This window comes from Fukomys damarensis, unplaced genomic scaffold (assembly GCF_012274545.1).
Source record: "Fukomys damarensis isolate Sample0158 unplaced genomic scaffold, DMR_v1.0_HiC HiC_scaffold_27, whole genome shotgun sequence".
In the NCBI taxonomy this organism is placed as follows: Eukaryota; Metazoa; Chordata; class Mammalia; order Rodentia; family Bathyergidae; genus Fukomys; species Fukomys damarensis.
The window spans coordinates 21,074,579-21,099,451 of record NW_022900939.1 but is presented as its reverse complement, the minus strand read 5'-3'; the positions used below and the strand labels follow the sequence as shown (position 1 = coordinate 21,099,451).

At 38.2% G+C, this 24,873-nt stretch overlaps 1 protein-coding gene across 4 annotated transcripts in view; it reads right to left on the bottom strand.

The window, feature by feature from the left end:
• Window positions 1-235: 235 nt before the first annotated feature.
• Kmt5b (lysine methyltransferase 5B) overlaps window positions 236-24,873 on the bottom strand; it is a 62,150-nt gene continuing 37,512 nt past the window's right edge. For 3 of the 4 annotated variants that reach the window (XM_033756847.1, XM_010635765.3, XM_010635766.3), the window contains 7 exons: window positions 22,152-22,317; window positions 21,552-21,661; window positions 19,485-19,651; window positions 19,206-19,225; window positions 18,991-19,127; window positions 12,300-12,496; window positions 236-4,470 (listed from right to left, as the gene is read on the bottom strand). In XM_033756847.1, the coding sequence (XP_033612738.1) occupies window positions 2,993-4,470; window positions 12,300-12,496; window positions 18,991-19,127; window positions 19,206-19,225; window positions 19,485-19,651; window positions 21,552-21,661; window positions 22,152-22,317 (2,275 nt within the window). In that variant the 3' untranslated portion in view covers window positions 236-2,992. The remainder of the gene's footprint in view (window positions 4,471-12,299; window positions 12,497-18,990; window positions 19,128-19,205; window positions 19,226-19,484; window positions 19,652-21,551; window positions 21,662-22,151; window positions 22,318-24,873) is intronic. The other variant, XM_010635764.3, reaches the window with a different exon arrangement.

Here is a 24,873-nt window from a genome sequence, read left to right as displayed (position 1 = left end):
GTCCTCTTTCACAGTGTGGCCCAAGGAGGAGCCCAGGGACAGAGAACTCAGTAACTGTAGCTACTGAAAAGCTTAGAAACCTAGTCTACAGCTTGCTTCGTATGAACAGTTTTGTGGACAAAGTGAATTTTCTTAGATACAGTGAACACCGGCCAAATTGTTTTAATTTCCGAATTTATTAAAATGATTAACCTCAATACTGCAAGTGCATGTACAAAATATTTGTAAAAAATGTTTTTAATGAAACGTTAAAGAACTTACCTCAAATGCTGAAAAAGTCCTTTTTCATTCTTTCAGTACAAGGAATACATTGTATCTCAAAAGTATTACAACTCAGCAAAACAATTAAAACAGCAATTTGAAAAATGATTGAAAATTGAATACTTTACATATATTTCTACGATCATTTCCTAATTCTTACATTGCCAAAAATGTTACCAATCATTGCATAAGCTCAAGCTAAAGTTTTATTGAATGCAACCTCTTCCAACTGATCAAGAGTGTGTGGGTTTCACCATTCCCACATGGCGAAGTTCTACAGCAGATCAAGAACAGTCCCGAGGCCCCTACCTTTAGAAACGGAAATTAAGTTTCCCTAGAAGGCATCAGCAGTGGCTGCTGAATGCTTGTGCATACCGACTCCTGAGAGGCAGTGACCTATCACCAAATGTCACTGCTCTGAGACCCATGGGAAGGTCAGCCCCAAAAGATGAGGCCACAATAAAATTAAAAAAAAATCATAAATAAGTTACTAAAATTAAACTTAGAAGTGGAGAAAAATGGGAAATGTGTTATTTCTGCTTTAAGACTGAAATTCATGAAATGGCTATTGGTGGTATTTAAAGAAAGCCAAGATTTAGTCTCTAAACATCTCCAAAACGCCCTCAAAGGTGGGAATGAGAGGTGACCCACAGGCTTTGGGCACACTCCAGAGTGTCCACCTTCATCTCTGGTAGTGTCTCATGCTTCTGCGAGGGGGCCCTGTAAGGACTGGATGTGTCTGTCAAGTGCTCTAGGTGCCTCAGGACAGGAGCTCCTGAGACTATGTGGGGCTGTCCCACTTCATGAGCTGCAGCAAAAAGGGGTGTGAGTGTGTAGGAGCCTACCTATCACCTGCTTCCAATTTAATACCTGAGGATCAGACTGCACCGTAACATACAAGCGTGAGACTACACAGGACTACACAGGGAATTCCTTACAGAACCTAACAAACTTTTATGAATCTTAATACTATTTGGAACCTATCGGTAATGTTTTTAGTGAACTTAATTTAAATAATGTTCCCCAAACCGCGAAACTGCTTAAGTATCAATTAGTTACGCATTGAGGTTTTCTTCATTGGACTGTTCATTACCTGCAGATTCCTTTTAAGATTTTAAGACATGGCTACTCTTCTATAGACATTATATGGATCCCCTAAATTGATTTTACTTAGGAGCACTGTATATCTGAAAGTACATGTACACATTTCCCAGTAAATAAAGAGACCTACTGGTGTCAAACACCTGCTACAGATTTACATTTCCAATTTGAGTTGTAAAATAATCTAGAAAAATGAAAGAGCCTGGTATTGAACATAAAGTAGTAATCAAAAATTTGCTCATTAAGTTACTTAAAATTAATTTCTCTTCTGAAAGTGCTTAAAAAACAAATTAAATCTGACTCTTTTTGTTTAACTGACAATATAATCAAAACATCTTTGATATCCTTAATAAACTAACATAAGCCAAGAACTCCCACTGATGCAGTGCTTAAAACTATATATTTATAATTTCCTATTTTATTGGCATGAATATTTCTAAACTTAAAACCTTCCTGGTAAGTTCTTTTAATTTTTTATGACAAAAATTTCTCACAACACACAAATATTTACAACATATACATCATTTTCAGCTCTTTACATTGAATTCCAAAGACAAACATTTTTATAGGTTACCACAGAACAAAAGCTGTGACTCATGTTTTTATTTCATAAACTATTATAAGTTAAAGTGAATAGATTTTTTTTTTAATATTCCTTGTAGCATTTTACAAGTGCAACAGAAAACTTGAAGAACCAAATTAAGATATAGCTGTAGTTCATTAGGTCAACATTGCTTGTTGTCATCACATTGTTCACAGCAAATTTTTGAAAAAATAAGCACCAATCATTCTTGCAAAGAACAATTTTATCTAAAAGGATTGAAAAGTGTTAAATACAAGGTCTTTAATTTATATGACAAGCAATAAATACGCTGTTTTGAAACTCATCCTGCACACTGCTAACCTTGTACATATAATGTACTGAAAAGAGTTGTCATACATGTAATTTTTTTTTTTTGGTACCGGGGATCAGACTCAGGTCCTTGCATTTGCATTTGTGAGGCAGGTGGCAGAACCACTGAGCTAAATCCCCAGCCTAATTTTTGTTTTTAAAGAAACCAATTTTGACTTACAACCAATGTTTTGCTATGTTAACAAAGGCCACAAACAGTACACCTGGGCCAGCAAACAGTGTGAAACTGACAAAACTCCAAGGGGAAACATCTAGCAAATAAACCCAAAAGCCAAAGATAATTGCTGGTGATATTAGCATATACTCGAAACCTTAATATGCTGCTACTATGATTTGTTTTAAATTATTGTTTAGTCATATATTAAAGAGCCAGTTGTTGCTCTCAGTTTTAAAAAAATTGTGTAGCCACATTATTGTTTTAACGTCCTGTGTGGAAAGTTGCTATCACTGTACAATTTTGCTGGAGCCTTTATTTTACAACAGGGCTTTAACTCTAGCTCAGAATTGCACGTAAGAAGGCTATTTAAAAAGTACGATAAAAATTTGCACAAATCAGACTTAGGAAGTCAGTACACTGTACACTTTCTACAATATTATGCTGATAAGTGAAGAGACAATAGAAGTGCTGCCACTAAAATGGTTCAGTTGAGGAATAATTGACTGGAATTTTTTTATTTTTTTAAAGTAGTTATCTCAGGTCAAATTAAGACCAAGAGCTTATGCATTAAGCCTTAATGACTGATCTTCTCTTCTTCTTGAAGAAATGTCAATATCTATAGAGTCTTTCCCAACTATTAGCCTCAGTCGCTTAGCCGGAGGAAGAGGAATAAAGTCGTCTTCAAAGTCATCATCATAGTCATCCCCCTCCTCATCTCCCTCTGAAGAGGAGGTCTCATCTGTACTTTCTTCCTCGTACTGACTGTAGTCATCCACTTCCATCTGAGACTCCAGGAGAGACAGTGGATCACTACAGCACATGCCATTTTCGTGAAGCCCTTCTGTATAGGACCCCCGACTTTCCTCGTCCCGTTTTAGCTGGATTTTTAACTTTGTAGAACTACTGCCTGATCCTGAGTTAAATCCATTATTAAGCTTTGCTACATAGAGATTATTATCGTTTTCATGGTCTTTACTTAACTTGATGCTTATTTTTGAAGAATTCATCCCATCACTCTCTTGGTCATTTGTCTTGCTGCTGCTATCATGACGCCTACGAAGAGTCAATTTTGGAATCCCAGAATTATTTTCTAGGATTAGCTGTGCATCATACCTTGTGATTCGCCTCTTCTTTTTACTTTTTGCAGTTCTAAAGCTGTCTTTTGTTTTGAAGCTATCAGATGTGACAATTGAGCAGCCAACAGGGGAAGGAGCACAGTCTGTATAGCTCACAGGAACCCCAACCGTGCCACTGGGCTCGCCCTGGTCAGAAAGGGGCCCCACCAAATCTGGCACCACATCGTCTTTTCCAGGAGAATCATTTCCCAGAGCAGATTCCTCTACTTTTGAGAATTGCTTCATAAGTTTCCCTTGTCGTGACTTCTTTCTGGACACACCAGGATCACTCTTGTGACACTTGGCTTCCCCCTTTTGTGCAGTCTCATGAACCAGTTCTTCTTCCTGCTCCATGGGGGATGGATGCTCACCACTGTCTGGGCAAGGCTCAGTCATGCTGTTTTTATAGCCATCCAATGCATTTGGTTCCAGCTTAATGTCAGAGGCCTCCTTCAGATTTATTCTCGTCCTCATTGAGCGCCTGGTTATGTAGGTGCAGGGCGAGCTGTCGCCCTGCGAGTGAGCACCTCTCCCAGGATTTTGCCTGTGTTCTCTGGCCGCATGTCTAGTCAAGCACCTGCTGGCAGCTGCAGCATGGACTGGTCCCTCTGTTTCCTTATCTTTTTTAATGGGCAAATTTTTATACAGGATAACTTTAGGCTCTTTAAGTACTAAGTCTCCCATTTCGAGTTTTCTTGAATTATTCTTTTGCTCCAGCCGCTTGCAGTGATTTCTGAGTTTTATTTTTGAAAGTAAAGGCTTTACAGGCTTTTTCAGTTTCTTTGGTACCCTGGAATTATTCATATGAGTTAGCTTAGATGAGGTAGAGTTGGAAGAAGCAGAAATTCTTGACATGGATTGCCTTGTTAACGTTCTGCTCTTGCTATTCTTTTTTACACCAACTGAAGATTTTCGGTTAGAAGCTGTAAAGTGTGGGAGGGAAAAGGGTGAAAAACAGTTTGGTAATATGATAGTGCTCAACAAAATAATGCCCCAGAGTAGGCTACCAGCCATGAAATATTTACACTATACACATGTGGGAAACAGACCCCAGCTCCAATTCCACCAGCAACTAAGTCTTCCTGTCAATGCCTCTAAATTCTCTCTTGACAGGGCACCTGTTCACATTCCTGGTAAATAATCTTTCATTTTTATGTTTTGAAACAGGTAGTCCAGGCTGGCCTCAAATTCACGGTGATCCTCCTGCCTTAGCTTCCTGAGTGCTGTGATTACAGGCGCGTGCCACCATGCCTGGCTATCCAGGTAGAGTAATCTTATGGTTAAAGAGCTCTCCCACAGCAGCGATTGAGGACAGTTTAAGCTTCTTCAGTTGTCAGGATGTTGGCCTAAACTAAGTACCTCTCTTCCTGATTTATGAATTTTCTTACATAAAAGATTTGGAGATGGATGTTATACCACACATCTATAATCCTAGCACTCTGGGAGTCTGAGGAAGGAGAATCACAAGTTTGAGACCAGCCTGGGGAATTTAGCAACTTAGAAAGACTGTCTCAAAAGTTAAAAAAAAAAAAAAAATTAAAAAAAATTAGACAACGCATTACCACACATCTATAATCCTAGCACTCTGGGAGTCTGAGGAAGGAGAATCACAAGTTTGAGACCAGCCTGGGGAATTTAGCAACTTAGAAAGACTGTCTCAAAAGTTAAAAAAAAAAAAAAAATTAAAAAGGATTGGAGACATAGCCAACTGCAGAGGCCTTGGGTTCAATCTCCAATGCTGCAATCAATTGAAGGAGAGAAATAAGTTTTTCTTTCATAAATTCTTAATTTTATTTCTTTTTATTCTATTACTATTATCATCACTATTATTTTTGTGATACTGGGGACTGAGTCTTCCCATGGTAGTCAAGTCCTACCACTGAGCCATACCCCCAGCTCTAAAATTATCACTTTAAATATGTTGCTAAAAATCCATTATTCATTTATTCCAAGTATGTTACATGGCCAGTAATTTTTTTTTTTTTTTTTTTAAGACAAGGTCTCACTATGTAGCTGAGACTGACCTGGAACTCACTATGTAGCCCAGGATGGTCTCAAACTCATAGAGATTACTCCTGCCTCAGCCTCCTGAGTGCTGGGATTACAGGCATGCAACACCACACCCAGCTGGCCAGTAATGTAGATTAAAAATATATTATTCAAAGTTCTAGGAGATAAATTCTATCACAATGGCTTAAAAACAAGGGAAACAGATCCAATGAACCATAAATTGTCATTCCCAATAAATATTTACCAAAAAAGTACTACCCTATTATAAGCTGTTTGCCCACCTCAACTGTGAGGACCAGAAGAGACAACAGGCAGGTGGTCACCCATAAGAGCTATGCAACTAACATGACCTTGTTCCTGCAGTGACTGCTGATGCCAAGTGCACTGCATGAAGAAGCGGCAGCAGAAACACACACTCTCAGAACAGAAGGTCCAACTGCTGCCCTCCAGGACAGTGATACTACAACCTCAAGACTAACTAATGTGACCACTGAATGGCTTTTTAGATGGCCCACTACATGGCCCTGTATTGCACTCCTCCTGTAGCGTCTGACCTTGCTGTTTTCTGTCATCTTTTTCTCTATGCTTACATTATGGACTCTTTATAAGGTTTTACACCACTCAATTTGTTTTGTTTTGGTACGGGGATCAAACTCAGGACCCTGCACTTGTGAGGCAGGCATGGTGCTTGCTGAGCTAAATCCCTGGCCCTTATCAGTCAATTTTTAAATTACTTTCCTCATCCCACAGCCCAAAAAATCCAAAAAAAAAAACAAACAAACAAAAAACCTCTCCCTGATTAAAAATTAAAAAACAAAAACTTCAAAAATTATTCAGTAGGAAAGCTGTGATAATAAATTTCCACTCTAAACAGAAAATGAGGATGAAAACCATGACTATGGGTAAAGCCAGCAGCTTGCCCAATTGGGGACTAGGAGCCTTCCCACATGCCCAAGGGTTGCCTGGGCAACTGTCATTCCTTCTGCACAGCTAAGGAAGAAAAGTTATCATTAGTTTTTATTGAGAGAGGAGCAAGAATGTAAAACAAGCATTCCAGAATTATCATACCACCAAGAATAGAAGGCTCTGTACTTAGGCTGGCTCATAAATAACTTCAGGCCACACAAACTAGCAGAATTCACAGCAATGAGCTCCACTGACTGAACCAAGAATAAATACACTTACTCATGTGGGCTGTTACCAAGGAGGCAACTCAATTTTAGAATTGCTTGAGTGAAGTTAGTTAGGATACTATTCAACCTGAGGACAAGTGATTTATGGTGAACGGGTATTATACAGAACTACTTAAGATTCCTTCAAATATGAGTATTTAGAGATTTTCCTCTAGTATGAAGACTAAACACAGGGGCTTATGCACCGTAGTCAAACACTCTATCATTGAGCTATATTTCCAGCCCTTTATTTTAAAAAGATTTTTTTGTTTTATTTTGAGACAGGGTCTCACTATGCAGTTGAGACTGACCTGGAACTCACTATGTAGCCCAGGCTGGTCTCAAACTCACAGCAATCCTCCCACCTCAGCATCCCGAGTGCTGGGATTACAGGCACACACCACCACGCCCAGCTATATTCTTAAAATTTTGCGACAGGGTCTTGCTAAGTTGCCCAGGCTGGCCTCAAACTTGAGATCCTTCTGTGTAGCTGGAATTACAGGCGTTCCACTGTGGCTAGCTTGGGGAATTCCTCAGCAGAGAATGCTCTGTAAGGCTTGCCTACAAGGTGAAATAAGTAGATTCGCTGTCCACTTAAACATACATTAATATTCTGGTTGTTGCCATAAAAAAACCCAAGGACTGCACCTGTTTGGCTATTTGCCTATCTCAAATGTAGCTATAAGGATCTTTTGCTTATCTTAGGCCTCTATGATGCTTAGTGGTTATTGACCTTTTAGTTTTCCTCTTCCTCACTGTTGCTATGCACCTGCTCTCACCCCTCCACCATGACCACACGCTAGTTCTCATCAGCATCCTTATGCAATATGGATTCGCCCCTCCAAGCAGAGCCTCCAATCTGACAACTTCCTTATGAAATCCAGTGCGTTATTTTTCAGCCTGTTCTTTTTCTCTAAATGTGACACCAACAGCCATTTTCTTGAGAAATCCTCCCTCTCTGGACCATGAGCACTCTCTTGGTTTTCCTTCTCCCTACCCAGCATTCCTCCATCTACCTGAGACTGTCAATCCTTCAAATCTGCTACTCAGACCCCTTGGAAGCTCCATAAGATTATCTGGGTGATAAGCATTTACTTACCCTAGCTATTACCACTTTAGTGCCAAGTTCCTTAGTCACTTTCTCTAGTGCAATTTTCCCCTAAATACAGATCTCGATCACCAAATGCTAAGCTTTCATACATCTGCCTATCCAAGTGCCTGCACTGAGCGATCAAACCTCTGGCAGCTTCTGAGCTCTTCATCTCATGGGTAACACTGCAGACCAAATGCTCAGCTGCCCAAGAGGAGGCCAGAGGCCATTCTTGACTTTTTTCCTTTTCCTTTTTTCATCCATTCACTTGCCAGGGTACTTGTCCTATGGGGCCTTGCACTGTCACTGAAACTTATCTGTTTCTGTAACATGTCATAACCTCCTGCCTAAACTATGGTACTTTTCCCATCTCTATTGTTCTTCCAATAGTTCATTCTCATCCATGTAGCCAGAATGATTTCCTTCCTGTCACTTCTGTGCTTAACCCTTTCAACTAGCCTGATGTCCTAAATAGTCCAGAATGTTAAGCCATGGTCTCATCCCTTCTCCGTCCACTGGTCATGATGAACTTTATTTGTTCAAGTCCTTCACTTGTACATGCACGTTTGTGAAAGTCCCCTGCTCTGAATATGCTTCAACTGGCTAACTTAGTGGAGTCTCAGCTTGGGCAGCACCTGCTTCAGGGAGCCGGCCATTTAGAATGCAGGGTACCCTTCTGTGTGTACTCACAGTACCCAAGATTGTCCTTGCTCAGCACGTTTTAACCCATTCTTTCTCCCAAAAGATGCATTGTTGACAGCAGTGCCAACCACTAACAAAGCATTGGTTTTGTGTCTAAACTCATCACAAAATGTATTTGATGCCACATGCAATTCCACTTAAATACTTGTATAATTATCAATGTGTTGTTTGGAAACATATCTCATCAAAAGCCCAGCCAAAAGGTACGCCAATCAAATTAAAGGCTGAAAACCTCAAACCAGGCAAGAGAAACATGAGACATGAAGATGAGTCCACTCAAGTGCCACGAGTCCTTTACTGTAAAAAACAATGTTTTTTTTTTTTTTTTGTGCTTGCAGAGGGTTGGGGATTTCTGTGATAGGCTAAAGGAGGAAGTCAGTGGCCACAAAGACAAGCTAAAAGTCAACTGTGGGTTTAGAAAGTGTATCAACAGACCAAGGGTTCTGACATCAGTGGAGTTGATAGGCCTATGGTTATCCTTGCCTCTGCACTCTTTATCCTGTGTAATTACCTTCCCCTAGTGGCCTGGAAGAATCTCATAGAATAAGCATGGACAGTATTTGAGATGGAAGTACACATTCTTAGCAACTGCTATGTGTTAGGTGTTGTGTAAAATGGCCACATTAGGATGGCCTGGAAGTGTGTGCTGTTTTACTTCCATGAAAAACAAGTCTTCAAGGACTAGTGTGCCCAAGATCATCTATCTGCTGGGCAACAGGATGAGTTCTTACTCTGTGGTGCTGTGTGAAAGCTTACCACAGAATTATCATGGTGCCAATCCCAACTCATGAATAACAGATCCATTGAATGGCTAACATGCTCATTTCAAGGTAGCATCAGAATCATCAGTGTAGCATCTAGACTTACAATCAGATGGAAGAGCTGCAAAAGGACACCAAAGCCTTCTCTAGCACTCAGGCTGCACTGGAAATGCACACTAACTACATGAGCCAAGATAATATAGGGCTCATACAAAGTTTAGCATCTCCAAGAATTCAAAAACTCAGAAAATGCCCAAAAGGACTTTAAAGACCTCAGTCTCCAGGAGTTGACTAGGTAGATGTAAACAGCTTTTACCGGATTTGACAGACTGGCAGTAACTAACTGGAACAGGATGCTGAGAAGACTTTGAAAAGCATCCCACAGGCTTGCAGAAAGGAGTACAGGTAACTGCAGATAGCACTGCTCTGAGAGTGAGAAAGGGTAGCCTAGCCTCCATGTCTAGGAAAGCTGCTCCTTACTTAAGACAGAGTTTACTGGCCACATCAGCTGGATCCTGCACTGTTTTGATGCTTTCAGTGACTGTGTCCAGGCATTTAGGTCCTGCTAGAGAGCCTTCAGGGCTCACATCTTGTATCACAGCATTAACTACAGGAAGCTGCTAAGGGAGTGAAGCAAGAGAATGAACAATGAGAATCTCCAAAAGTGACACTGTAATTCAGACATGTGGACAGAGCTGGGTTTTTTGTTTTCACTCTCAGATGCTAAAGCAAAAAGTCAAGTTGGAGCTCTCAATATACCTTTGAAAACAAAAAAAGGGCCTGCATGGAAAAAGTAATTTCTCTTCTGACTAGGCAGAAGAGAAATGTTTCTCTCTACCTGTTCAAAGAAAGTAGTTTCTCTATTTGCTCAATCCTAAATGAAGTGCAAGGAAAAGATGAACAGCCAGGCAAATAAAAACAGTCCACTTCTACATATACAATGCATGCCCTCCCCTGGCAACTCCAGCTGTTTTCTAGCTGTGGTTTCAAAAAAGCCTCTAAAAAAAGGCGGGGGGGATATGGTTCCGACAAAAACACCAGAAGAAATACAGCTTATTTTCAAGAACTAGAAAAAACCGGTATGTGAACATGATTTAACACACAGTGGTCTGAGACTGGTGAAACCTCAGCTTCACAGTACTGAGCCACATCTATCAACTCTGTTCCCTGACCTCAGGTTAGTTACACCAACCCTCAGATTACCTCTAACAATCATGCTGAAGGAAGGTAATTTAGATAAAGTAAGCACTCCAATATAAAGTCACCGGAAAGTTCTGGCTTTCTGTTTATTTTTTTTAGTGCCAAGATTATAGCTCAAAGGGATTATTCCTTCTCTCGAAACTTGAGAAAATGGTGTGTGCATCTGCTCTGCACTTCTCTGCGCACTTGATGCCTAGGCATAAGTTTCCTGAGAAAGGGACCTGAATCTCATACACTTCTGTATCTTTCCAGTGACTAGCAGACTTTAAAGTAGTTGGTTTAGTAATATTTTATAGATGGCTACATTTTAGTATACTAAACATCTTTCAAAAAGTATTTGTATTTTGATCTTTACAAGTAAGTGGTGTACTGAGTTCACGATCAAAACACTAGTAAATACAAATTAATGCACAAAAACGCAAAATACTCTCCTGTATGTATATCACAGAGCTAGTCCTTGGTGGCAGCTCTGTGTCTTTCTCATGCATGGTTGGCAGCTGGCACTTAAGTGTTTTTATGTAAGCATTTGTAAAATGGGCTTCACAAGTCTCCAGTTTCACCAAGGAACCAGACTCAGAAAGCAAATGTTCATTACGCTGCATTTATTATCAAAATCAACAGTAAACAGTGAAGGATGGACTAACTTTTTTGTTCTTCACTTTGGACATTAACTAAAAAGTTTGGCTAGAACTATACTATTACTTTTACACTACAGAGGTTACATCTGGGCTCTGACTCCCAGTAGTAGGTAGATTCAGGAATCCACAGCAGTAACATTCACCATCATGTGAGATACCCTTCTTCAGGATTTTCGGTAGGGGAAGGGAACACTCAATACTGGGCTGAAAACATGTGAAGGCAGGAAGGAGACCTAAAATAACCAGCACCTCAGAAGTCTCACCGACATTAGAGTGTCAGCCTAGGCAGACTTTGGGGACCACTAATTTAAACCTTTCTAACAACTGTTTCTGTCAGAGATGAGTCAGATAGGAGAGCCTGCTGCTGCAGTGGCACCTACACAGCACTGGTGTTACCCAGATGGATGACCGTAGCATCAGAAGTCTCAGTACTTCAAAGCTCCATAAACATGATGTGCTGATCTTTGCCCGCTTAGGTTTTCTTCTCATCCTTTTCTCTTTATTCTTCATTTTCTTTTTCCAGTTTCCATTAGCTCTTGCCTCCCCCGCCCACATTGGTATCTCAAAGCTTGCTTCTTTCTCATCTTTCTTGCTATTTTCTGTAGTGGTTAATACAATATGCCATAACACAGCCACATAGCCAAATGCTCCTCTAGCCGAATTCTGAGTCTACAAAGCAGTGGTTTGGTGAATTGGGTCAGTTCATTTTAAAAAATATAAGCAAGCAATAATAAGGTAGAAGACTTGAAGCCAGAAGCTATGAAGTCCTAAATCCATCATCTGTTCCTATCAGACTGGCTAGACACTGAACATATATGAGCTTGTGTAATTCTACCTAGTTCCCTGTCTTCCAGCAGGGCCTGCTGACACCATTACAAGTGTCACTAACCCTTAAAAACATTTTCCTCTAACATATGATGATTCTGGAATATATGATGAAGAATTCAATTCTTGTTACCAAGTATTCAAAAAAGAAGTCTAAAGTATGGCACTGAATGTGAAGGTGGAATACACACTGTGCTCTGCATTCAAAGCATTTCTAGAACCTTGCAGCACTGCTAAAGCTTATAAGTCCCAATTTCAATATTTAGAAGTTCACAACTACTGAAGCATGCTTTAGAAAGCAAACTGTGTGAAAATACTTTTTGAAAAGTATCTTATCAAATCTCCCTTACTTACTTGCATTGTTTTTTTCCTGAGTGGTATCTGCATCAGTATTAGAGCTGACAGACTGACTGTCTGAATTTTTGCTGCTGTCACCTAACTTTTTAAGCCTATTTAAGCGTTTATCTGTTTCTCTGAGTCCATATTTGCTATTGATAACAGGAGCAGGCGCAGGCAGTCCTACTCTGGATTTAAAAGCACCAGTTCCCCGTCTGAAAGAGAAAACACCACAGGTTAAACAAACGGAGTATGTGCATTTACTCACAATAAATGTGGACTCAGCCACTTCAAATTAAAGGGGATGAGGTCTCAATTCCCACTGCCACATCTAGAATTCTCAAAAGGAATCAAGAATGTATCTGCTAAAAATAACTTTGCCTATGAAAAACTGGAATTTCACGTGTAGATAAAAGTAACAAAATCTTCAATTTAAAAAATTACTGGCACAACAGTTGGATCTAACCTGTAACCTTAAAAAACCCACATTAATTACTTTTCTGCTTTGTTCTGTACAATTTAACACTAAATTAATAATTCTTAAGAATTAATTTTTTAAAAGCCCATAATTTCCACAAATTAAGTCAGTACCTAGAGCTTAATGCTAGAAACAAATTATAACTGAAATTCTATGTAAAAAGATTAAACTTTTTTTTTTTTGGTTTTTTTGAGACAGGGTCTCACTATGTAGTTCAGACTGCTCTGGAACTCACTGTGTAGCCCAGGCTGGTCTTGAACTCACGGCGAGAGTGTTGGGATTACAGGCGTGTGCCACCACACCCGGTTAAAACTATTATTAGTAAAAATCTGTCTCCTGGAAAAAATAAAAACTGTTAAGTAATTCCTTTGAATTTTGAAATAAATATAAATGTTCATAATAATGTTACTGAATACAAAATATTTTAAAGATTTGCTTTTATACCAGGTAAGAATGATTTATACCTTGCCTTAACTATATACATTCTAAAGTAAATTTTCTTAAATTTCTCTGATGAATCTAACTTTGATAATCTTTGCTTTAATTTGTGTATACCAGTAAAAGGTTTTACTCAGCTGTACTATAGAGAATAAGTAAATTATGAATCAACAAGGATAAACAAAAGCATAACAAGTACTAAAAAACCCAACAAATCGCTCTGCACAAAATTATTTTGCTTATTTCTGGCCTTAGCTTTTTAACAGAAAGTCATATAATACAGCTTCCAAACGTGTGGCAAAATTGTGGATGACCATTATGAAAGCACTATCACACTCAGCAAGTGCCACATGATTTCTTTCTTTTGGAATTTGGATGATAGAGAAGTAACTTTTCTCTCTCAAAGAATTACTGTATCTCACCTTATACTAAAGACAACATAAATTTTCTTTCTTTACCTACCCGATTTATTTTTTTGGTACCGGGAATCAAACGCAGGACCTTGCACTTGTGAGGTAGGTGGGGTGCCACTGAGCTAAATCCCTGGCCCAACCTACCTCCTTATTTTTACAAGGTAAGTAGTACAGATTTAAATTTAATGCAGGAATTACTTTTGGTACATAAAGATTAACATTGTCTTTTTCACCTTCCTAAAATGGATTTAAAATTATATTTTAATTATAGAGCTATTTTAAAACAAAAAATATTTGAGAGACTGCTTCTGTTCTTTTTTAAAAAAAAATGGGACAGAAATCACTGTAAAAAAGAACCCTCAATTTTCACCAGGGCCAGTAATTATCAGATAGAGTCCACTCTACTCTAACATACATTTGAACACAAATATGTAAATCTCAAAAGCTATCTCATTCCACAGTGATTAAGAAAAAAATTATCTTGATATACTTATGTTTTTTAATCTTTTCTTTCTTTCTTTTTTTTTTCTTTTTGGTTTTTTGAGACAGGGTCTCACTATGTAGTTCAGACTGCTCTGGAACTCACTGTGTAGCCCAAGCTGGTCTCAAACTCACAGCCATCCTCCTGCCTCAGCCTCCCAAGTGCTGGGATTACAGGAGTGCGCCACCACACCTGGCTAATCTTTTCTCTTTTTCAAACAACAACTTGTAATATTTCTGCAAAGACAGAACATATTTAAAGTGTACTTATACACAAATGCTAGTAGCGCCATGAACTGGTATAGCCCTAACAGAAAGCAATCTGGCAGCATTTATTAAAAATAAGCATACCCTTTTCCCTGGCAGTCCCATGTAGAGAAGAAATCTATCCTACAGAAATAAGAGCACCAGTTAGTAAAGATTTGGTTTCAAGAGGAGTATAGTAGTTGTGTTGGAATTTTCAGAAATTAGAATCCTTAAAGTAAAACTCTTCCATTCCATTATTTTTTTCTTTCTTTCCTTTTTTGAGAAAAGTTCTTGCTCTGTAGCCCAGGTCAGCCTTGAACTTACTAGGTAGTCCAGGTTCACCTCAAACTTGTGATCCTCCTGCCTCAGCCTGAGTGCTGGGAATTACAGGCATGTGCTACTACACTCAGCTCTTTTTAAATTTATGACAGTTAATTTATGCTCATGTTTGCTGCAATAGGAGAGACAAGCCTAGGGGATAAACATATCCACAAAGCAAAAATTACTAGTACTTCCCAACTGTCCCCATTGGCAAGCACCTAACATACCCTTGTTCCATTCCTTTTCCATGGTCTACATAACTTTTTATATTACTGTTTCTTTTCAAGCAAATAAAACCAAAATGTAACACTATTAAACATTTTATGCAGCAAGTAGTTTTATTATATCATGGACAAATAAATCTGCACTGAATGTATGTTTTGAAAGCTGCATATTACCAGAGAATATACATGTCATTATTTATTCAATCACTCTCCACTGGTGATTATCAAGACCTGTGTTTTAATTTTTTTTTGCACAAACACTTCTGTTAGGCTGCTCTTAAAACCAAATCCTTATTTACTGGTGCTTTATTTCTACAGGAAAAATTTCCTCTTCCATGTGGAACTGCCAAGGAAAAGTATATTCTTATTTTTAATAAATACTGCCAAATTACTTTCCCAAAAGGTTATAGCAATTCATGGCTTTATTAGCAAGGTACGGGGTGCCTGTTTTTCTACCATCTCACAGCAACATATTGTGCTTATATTTTCCCACTTTGATGAGTGAAAATAAGTACTGTACTTAATTTTGTCTTAATTTAACAGATATTTTTTTCTATGATATATCTCTTCCTCCTTTACCTTTTTTCTATCTTTGTCTCTTTGTTCTGAGTTTATAGGAGTTTCCTGTTACTAGGTTATAAACTCCTTACCATTTACATACTTTTATTTTTTTTTCAGTAAATCATTTACTTTTGACCTCTCATTTTCAGATTCACTGCTTCTTGTATCATACCCTAAAGATCTTCATTATGCCACGATTAGACATATGTTCTAATTTTTTTCCTAGTAGTTCTGTATTATTTATTTTAGATCTTTAATCTAAAAGGACTTTATTCTGTATATGATGTTATATGGGAGTCCAACTTTTTCCCTCAGAAGCATAATGAGTTATACCAACTAATTTATTAAAGAAATTGTTTTCTAATGTGTATTAAGATCTCATATATACTTGCCTCTATTTCAGAATTCTATTTATGTTTCCTCATCTTTGTCTATTTCTGCACCAATATCATCAAGTTTTAGTACAAATAATTAAGTTTTAATATCTATAAAGGAAAAGTCTCTCCAGATAACAGTCTTTAAAATTTTTTTCTTGGCTATCAAAAGATATAATTTCATAATTCTTAAAATAATACTGGGACTGAACCAGGGCCTTCACACTATGGTACTCCCCAGCCCATTTTATTCTCATTTTGAGAAAGGGCCTAAGTCAATAAGTTGCCTACGCTGAGCTCAAACATGTAATTCTCTCATCTCCACCTTCCAGAGGGCAGGTGTATCCCACCATGACCCAACTAACTCGACCAATTAAAAAAATAAAATCCTTAAGTCCCAAACAATTTATTTTTTTTTTTTTTTTTTTTTTTTTTGGTAGTATCAGGGATCGAACTTGGGCCCTTGTGCTTGCAAGTCAGGCAGCAGAACCACTGAGCCAAATCCCTGGCCCAAGAAGTAGTATTTTAATCATTTTAAAGTTTTACTGCTAAAATCATAGATACTTTTATTTGCATCTTGTTTTTGTGGACCATCATTAGATTTCATTCTTCAAATTAAGAGTGAAATGTGCAATACTTACTTAGGAACTTATGTTGGTATAGTTATGACCCTGAAACAGGTTTCCAGTGTCGCCTGGACACTCTACCCCAAGTCTTGGAATCCCATTCACACTATTTACTCTCTTTCCTCAGAACCAACTCTTCCCACATTAGGGCTCTCAAAACACTGTATGCGTGTGGCTGGACATGGTGGCGCATGTCTGTAGCCTTGGCAATCAGAGGGCTGATGCAGGAGGATTGCCATGAGTTAAGAGGCCAGACTGGGCTACATAGTAAGTTCAAAGCCAGCCTGAACTATATAACTACATAGCAACACCCTGTCTCAAAAAAAAAAAAAAAGAACACTCTGTCCATGTGTCCTTATCCCTTTCACTGTACTATTCTTATTCTGACAGCTGGCATTGTGATGGTCTTGTTTATCCTGCAGTACTGGGCCAGTACAAAGTAACTTTTCAATTAGTATCTGATGAATAATTGAATGAGCTTTTTAATTAGGCTTATCTCCAGCTATTATTGTGTATAAAGACAAAACAATTTGATGTTCCTGGGAATTTCAAGAAAATATGCAGCCAAATTTTCTTTGTGAGGCAGGCAGCAGAACCACTGAGCTAAATCTCCGGCCCTACAGCCAATTTTTCAACCAACCTGCTCAAATAGTCTGACAACAGCCATATCTATTGTTCTATGGTATGCCATTCCATTTAGACAGGACCTTAACATGCTATTTCTATGTTGGTTTGAAATCCTGAGTATGTTAGTTTTTCAGGACAGTTTCCAAAAACTTATTCATTGTATTTATTTACTATATTCATTCACTCACCAAATACATATTAAATATCTTTTATGTGCCAGCTAGTTCTGTACGCTGGGGATTTAGAAATAGGTGAAAAAGGTTAAAGTCTCTGCCTTTACAATGCTTTTTTCTAAGAACATAACCAGAGACCACAAAATAATTTTATAGCTAACATTTGCATGTTAGCTATGTGCTACTTAATGTGCTTTATGTGAAATAAATTTAATCTCCACTACAACCCTATGAAATGTATTATTCCCATTTTATAGATGGGAAATTAAGGCACAAATAGCTATTTAACTTGCCAACTATCACCTAACTAATGAAATACAGAGCTGTGGGATTCTTATATTGGTAGTCTGACTCTAGATTATAGGCACTTGACTTTTGCATTGTTTTCTCTATAAAATGATTTTAAGGCATTACTGAACTATAATTAAGACTTAATGGATTAAAAGGCCTTTTCGTGGACTTCTGTAGAGATCTAACCAAAATGTGAAACATTTTTATACAGAAAAAGATAAATTTTATACTCCTCCCCTACCTTGGCAAAACCTTAGCAGCATCAGAAGTAAGTTTTCTGCCATCCCTGGATGGCAAAGAGCCCAAGGCTGGCAAACAACCTGCATGGGTAACACTACAGCCTTGTCCTCTCTCACTACAGCTGCAGATCCCTAACTACCTAGAAAGGAGGAAAATGGTGTCTGGGGAATCTGCCTATCTCTCCCCTAAGCTAGATGTTTTACGTAGGAATTGCAGCTTTAAATGATAAATGTGCTCATATCTATAAAAGCAATAGGAAGGCTGGGCCTGGTAGGGCACGCCTGAAATTCTAGCTACTTGGGAGGATGAGACAGATGATCACAAATTTGAGGTTATCCTGGACAACTTAGTGAAATCCTCTCTCAAAATTTAAAAAGGGTTGGGAGTATACCTGAGTATTTGTCTAGCATGTGTGAGGTGAGGTATCTGGGTTCAATCCTCAGTAAAACACACACGTTAACACATACACACGCCACATAGAAAGAATGAGGATGCTAAAGTGAAGCCAACTGGGTCAAGTGTCCAGCACAATGCAACATGGCAAAATAGGCTCAACTAAGACAGGCTTGTTCTCTTTGTGGCCTGTGCCATCTGCACCACCTTGGCATTGTCAGAACAGCCTTCCTGTAGCCCTCGTTTGCACTTGTAACACTTCCTCCAAGGAACTTGTGTTCATAGAAGTTACTCCAATGAGTGATGGGAACTGATAACTCTGCCAGCCACATCTCTAGCCCAGGACCCAGAAACTAGATGTGTTACAAAGAGGTTCCTTGCTGAGTGCCAACAAGAGAATTAGAAGCTGTCTAGAGTATGTACACTGAAATGAAAATTTCAGGAGACAGTTTGATGATATGCAAGAAAATTTCAAGGATTTTACATGACTATCAGAGAGGAACTTTACTGGCCATTTCAAGGACAGCCTCACTGTGGCACTCATATGTAACATGAACTATTACCCATTCTCTCCTAACACTTTTTATTCTGACCCACTCATAACTTTTACCTGTTAGTATATTAAGATTTTATAAAGGGAAAGTGCCAGCATCTCTAAAAAAGATGTATACCATTTGATTTTGTTTATACACATTGCACTGGGAGCTGTGCTACAGAATATAAAAAAAACATCTCTGCATTTAAATGATAGAGATAATGTGAGTTATTATCCATAGCCATCAGATGTTAAAAGAATGTTTAAGCAGAAAATCTTAGTGTCTTACCTTTCACAAGTATAACACTCGCAGAACTCATTATTTTCCCCAAAAAATCCATCTCCATAATAACAAGAGATTTCTTCTCCAGGTTCAATATCTCTTAGAGCCTTCACACATGCTGTATCTCGACCAGTTGACACAAACTGAAAGAAAAGTAACTCAGTCAAAGTCTGACAGCTGAGGCAGAAACAAAATAGTTGAGAAATTTTTTTAATGCTTACCTTACAGTTAGGTCTGCAATCTGAAAGAAAAGGTCCAAAAGAGAAAAATAATTATTGGTAAGATTTGTTACAAAAATCTGAAAAAGCATTTCAGACAACTTCACAACTTATGACAGAATGTAAGCTCTTAAGTTAAACTAGGAATATTCTAATAAATTTGTGGGGGGGAATTCTATTTCAAAATCTTTAGAGAAAAAAGAGATTTTACTACTCTGATAAGGCTATACTGTTGGTAGAACTGCTCAACACCAGTGCAGTCACCTTAGAAATGCAGCTTACCATGATTTATAAATGCAGCAGGACCGAGCCAGAGTTGCGCACAGTTTTTCCTTGTGGAATACATGACACTGAAGTCGTTTTCTCCATGTCTAAGTAGCATGTTCTCCTCAATTTCCGAAAGCTCAGCAATACAACCCACCAGTAATTCTATTTTGTCATTTCGTTTCCTATTTAAAATAGGTGTTAAAATTGATGATGTGTTAAATTTACTGGAAATTATAAAAAGGCTTCTTTTTAATAATAAAATAAGCCTGCTCAATAACAGAATTTGAGAAGCCCTACCTGTGTATACTTGAATCCCACCTAGGTATCTCACCTTCCTCCTTGAAGCCCCTAGCCTGGTACCATCTCTACCTGTTATATATTTTACTTCTATAAGAAAATGAAAGCTCCTCCAGGACAGAAATTAGGTAGCTTTGTCTCTGAATCCCGTGGGAACCAGCCTACTTTTTCACAGGTGGGAAGTGCTCCAATAGTTCCTGTACTACATTAAATTTACTGACCACTAAGTGAAGCAGACAGGGACTAGGAGCATTTAAGGATCATGAGGATCCAGAACTGTAGTGTCATCAGCCAGGGTAACCATTTACTGGGAATGTGACGCAAGACCAACTTGCAATCTGTTTTTTTTTTTTTTTTTTGGTGCTGAAAATTGAATGCATGCTATTTTAGTGCTTTACCACTGAACTATATTCCCAGCCCCCTCCCTGCCAATTGTACTTTGAATTAGAGTCTTGCTAAGTTGCTCAGGCTGGGCTCAAATTTTCAATCCTCCTGTCTCAGCCTCCTGAGCTGCTGGGATAACAAATGTGTGCCCCTGTGCCTGGCTCAAATTGATTAAGTCTTTTAGTAACTACTTTGAAAAGTAAAATTATTTTTTATTTATTTTTACTATGTAGTGCAGGCTGGCCTCAAACTCTTACTGATCCTCCTGCCTTAGCCTCTCCAGTGCTGAGATTATAGGCATGTGCCACCATGTCTGGTTTAAATTATTATTATTATTATTATTTTTGGTACTAGGGATCAAACTCAGGTCCTTGTGCTTGAGAGGCAGGCAGCGGAACCACTGAGCTAAACCCTTGGCCCTGGATGAAATTATTTTTAAGTAGTATCTTTTAATCCAATATATCCAAAATACTACCTCAGCAGGTAATCAATATGAGAACTATTAATGAGAAACAATGCAATTTGAAATCTTGCGTGTGTATAAGACAGCATTTAATTCATACTGGCCACATTTCAAGGACTAAGTGCAGCAGGTGGCTACTAAATTGCATAGTGCAGCTCTAGAACACTAGACCTCAAACCCAGATACGCAGCATGGTGTGGCGGTGCATACTTATAATTCCAGCCACTCGGGAGACTGAGGAAGGAGGAATACAAGTTTAAGGCCAGCCTGGGAAACTCAGTGAGATCCTTCCTTAAAATAAAAAAATTTAAAAGGCTGGAGATGTAACTTAGTGGTACAGTGCTTGCTTACCATGCATGAGGCCCTGGATTTGATCAATCCTCAGTATTAAAAAAAATAAAGCAAAGCTGAATTATGAGAGAGACTGCAAGTTTCTTCTGGAAGGAGGTAGGGAAGAGGCATTACAGGAAAGACATAGTCACATATGCTGTCTTTCAACTATGGCTTTTAACTCTTAGTAAGCTCAACTCTATTACTTTTACACAAACTGGCATATGTGTATTTTTAAAGCAGGTTACACATTAGGATGTTTCTACTCTTAAATGACCTAAAGCCCTTATGACTTTACCCCTAACCTCTCCTCTAGGATGGTAAGACTGACTCTGGAAGCCAGGTCATCAATCCTGGCATCTCCTACCTTCCAGTAGTGTAAGTACCAAGTAAGCTTAATATTAGTAAAATGAAAAGCACTTTGGTCTACAGATGGGACCTGGTTCACTTGAACTTTAGCCAATGGGCCACAACAATGGCACCATGCTGGCTCCTTCAGGGTAAATGCTGGCTTCAATCTTTACCACAAATCTCTTAGCCTCTCAAGAATAACTTAACCAATCTTTAAATAAAACTACTTTATGGGTTTAGACTAGTAAAATAATTACCACTCTTTCGTTGCAACTATTTTGGCTCCATTTTGTTCTGATGAGTATCTATTACAAGGCAATATTTCAAATCCACTGTCAGTTGCAAACATTCGCAAGTAAATAAATACCTAAAACAGTAGAAAAAAAATGACTGTAAATTGTTTATCCTGCTAGAATGTCTCAGCATTGTAAAAGCACACCACCAGCAATACCATAAGAAATATAAAATCACTAAATGACAAACTTTGTTGCTACTGTTATATTTGAGTACTTAAAGGCTTGTCTGCTTCTCTAAAAATCTTCTGCTTTCTTTTTTTTTTAAGACAGGTTCTCACTATGTACTTCAGGCTGGTCTGAACTCACTATGTAGCCCAGGCTGGCCTTGAACTTGCAGCAATCCTCCGCCTCAGCTTCCAGAGTGCTGGGATTACAAGCATGTACCACCACGTCCAGCTGATAGTTTTCTCTTAGTCACCCAAACCACAATCTCGTATGTTCCAAGACCTTCATGTTCACTACTTCATGAAAAACAGACTTAAAATTTCAGTGTTCACTATTATCCAGGCTTTACTGTACATCTTACACAAACTGGGACAGTATTAATCTTAATAAACTTACATGTTCTTTGAATAATTTCTCTTGCATTTTGTTCTTGTTCAGAAAATAGTGCCGTGCCCATTCACCTGAAGTCAAACATTTGAAAGCTTTCTCCAGGTGTTCATCTTTTTTAAAACGTTCAATTACTTCCTTTAATTCTTCTTGTCTTCCTTTAATAGGCCGAAATCTAAAAAAATCAAAACTCAAAGTTTAGTTAGCTACCATAATTCCTGGGCTATTGATCAACTGTAAAGATCTTGAAAAAGAGCTTATATCCTAACAACAGCCATAAGGTACCTCAACAAAGACCTAACAAAAGAAAACAATTAATAATCTTTGCAATCATTCTATTACAATGTGAATTACCTTGAAAAATAATTTTTTCTTCAAACCATAGTTTAGTGTTATTATTTCACTGTTAGCTCATTTAACTGTGATGTGATTAGATGATTCAAACAAAAGCTGCCTGCTTCAAGCTTACACTAGTCATCTAACAAAATTAAAAAATCTAGAATAAAGCATGTCTAATTGAAAGTCAGAATGACAGAATTTTTATTTTTTTATTATTTAAAAAAAATTTTTGGTACTGGAGATCAAACTCAGGACCTTGAGCTTGTGAGGAAGGCGGCGGAACCACTGATCTGAATCCCCGGACCAACAAGATTTTTTAAAAACACGCAGAATCAATCTGGAAGAGTAGAAGGAATGCATCGTGGAAGTAGAGTGAAGCAAACAAAATCATGCTATAAATAAAAGCAATCATGTACACCGAAAACCCTCAACCGGTTTTCACATACATTTTGTTATAATCACCCAAACTGAACAGGTGCTTAACAAATGCATTCAGAGGAAGAGGATGCAAAAAGTTAATTCTGCCAATGAAACTGCTATAACATTAAAAACTGTCACAGTGCATTTAAAAAGGCTTCTGATATAAAATCAGTCATGACTTGAGAATATTATACTATGAACACATGTGTTAACACATGATACAATCATGGTCCAAATGGGACTTTGTTTTAAAGCTGTGCTCTCAAAATGTGTACTGTGATTGATGATTTTTCCCCCCTCGGTACTGTGGATTGAGCCCAGAGCCTTCATGCTAACTAAGTACATCCTTGCTCCCCTACCCTGTTTTTTTTGTTCTCGTTGAGTTTACTGGTACTTTTTAGGTACACAGTAGTTACATTCGTCATATGGATCATGTACCTTTACATGACAGCTCTTGGTTCTCATTTTTCTCCATCCCCCTGCCCTCCCTTCACCCCCTCCATCCTTCCCTATTTATAAAGACTTTGTTTCCATTTTTTCTTTTTCTCATATTTTTTCTTTTCCCTTATTTCCCTACCCTCTTTTTTGAGACAGAGTCTGGCTATATAGTTTAGCTTGGCCTTGCACTTATGGCAACCTTCTGCCTCCGCCTCTTGAACTGAGATTACAGATGTGTGCCACCATGCATGACACATTTTTTTTTTTTAAATTTTTGAGATTTCATGATGTTGCCCAGGGTGGGCTCAAACTTGTGATCCTCTTGCCTCAGCCTCCCAGAGAGCTGGGATTGTGGGCATATGCCACTGGCAATACTCAGACCTCAATTTCAAAATTTCTTCACATACCAATTTGTCTAATTTTCTGTTTGTTTGTGTAAGACAGGGTCTTGCTTTGTCATTCAGGCTAGAACTCATTATGAAGCCAAGGCTGGCCTTAAACTCATGGTAAGCCTCCTGCCTCAGCTTCCCAACTGCTGGGATTGTAGGTTGTGTGCCACCACATCCAACTAACATTCTGAAATAAGCGTTTTACTTTAAAAAACAAAACATGCAACAGAAAAAAAGAATTACAGATTGCTGTTCAAGTAAAATAGAGAAAAATATTACTTGCTCAGGAAAAAAAATTGGAACTATGCACTTTAGCATTTAAAAATGCACATTTCATGAGCCTGAAAATGTCACAACTGGGATGAGGTCTAGCACAAATTCCAGCAAAGGAAGTACTCAACAGAGTTCTTTTTGAATCATAAAAATATTCATAAACATTTCAGTAAGATTTTAAGCTACAATATTTCTTTTTTTTTTTTTTTTTTTTGAGACAGGGTCTCACTGTGTAGTTGAGACTGACCTGGAACTCACTATGTAGTCCAGGCTGGTCTCCAACTCACAGCAATCCTCCTGCCTCAGTCTCCCAAGTGCCAGGATTACAGGCATGTGCCACCACACCTGGCTCAGAGGATTTTTTTTAATTAGGTGTTTTGTATACATCAGCACAACAAATGCTATGTTGAGAAATACCAGAGTAAGAAGACATGAACAGTGCTCTTGAATAGAAAATTTAACTGGGAATAAGAGATAAATATATATACATATATGCATCAAGTATTTGGGCAAGGTATCAACCTGCAAATATGGTAAATGTGCTAATATGGTGAAAACTTAAAAGTGTAGAAACTATTCCTAAGGTATTTAGAAAGGGTTTTGAAGTTGACCTTGAAATGAGCAATGAAGGTAGTGAATTTAGCTTTCTAAAAAAAAAGCAGATTACATGCAGGAAAGAATCAAAATGAAGGCAGAGTGAGAGGAAGTCTAAGCAAAGGAACTTAATAAGGCTTGATTCAAATAGCTGACCAGGGATAGATGGTTAGCAATAGTAAAGGAAATTATTAGAACCAGGATGAAGGAAGAAATGAGGCACAGAGTCACTATAATACTGTTTATTGGACAGGATTTCTAAAAAATTTCAGATGTAT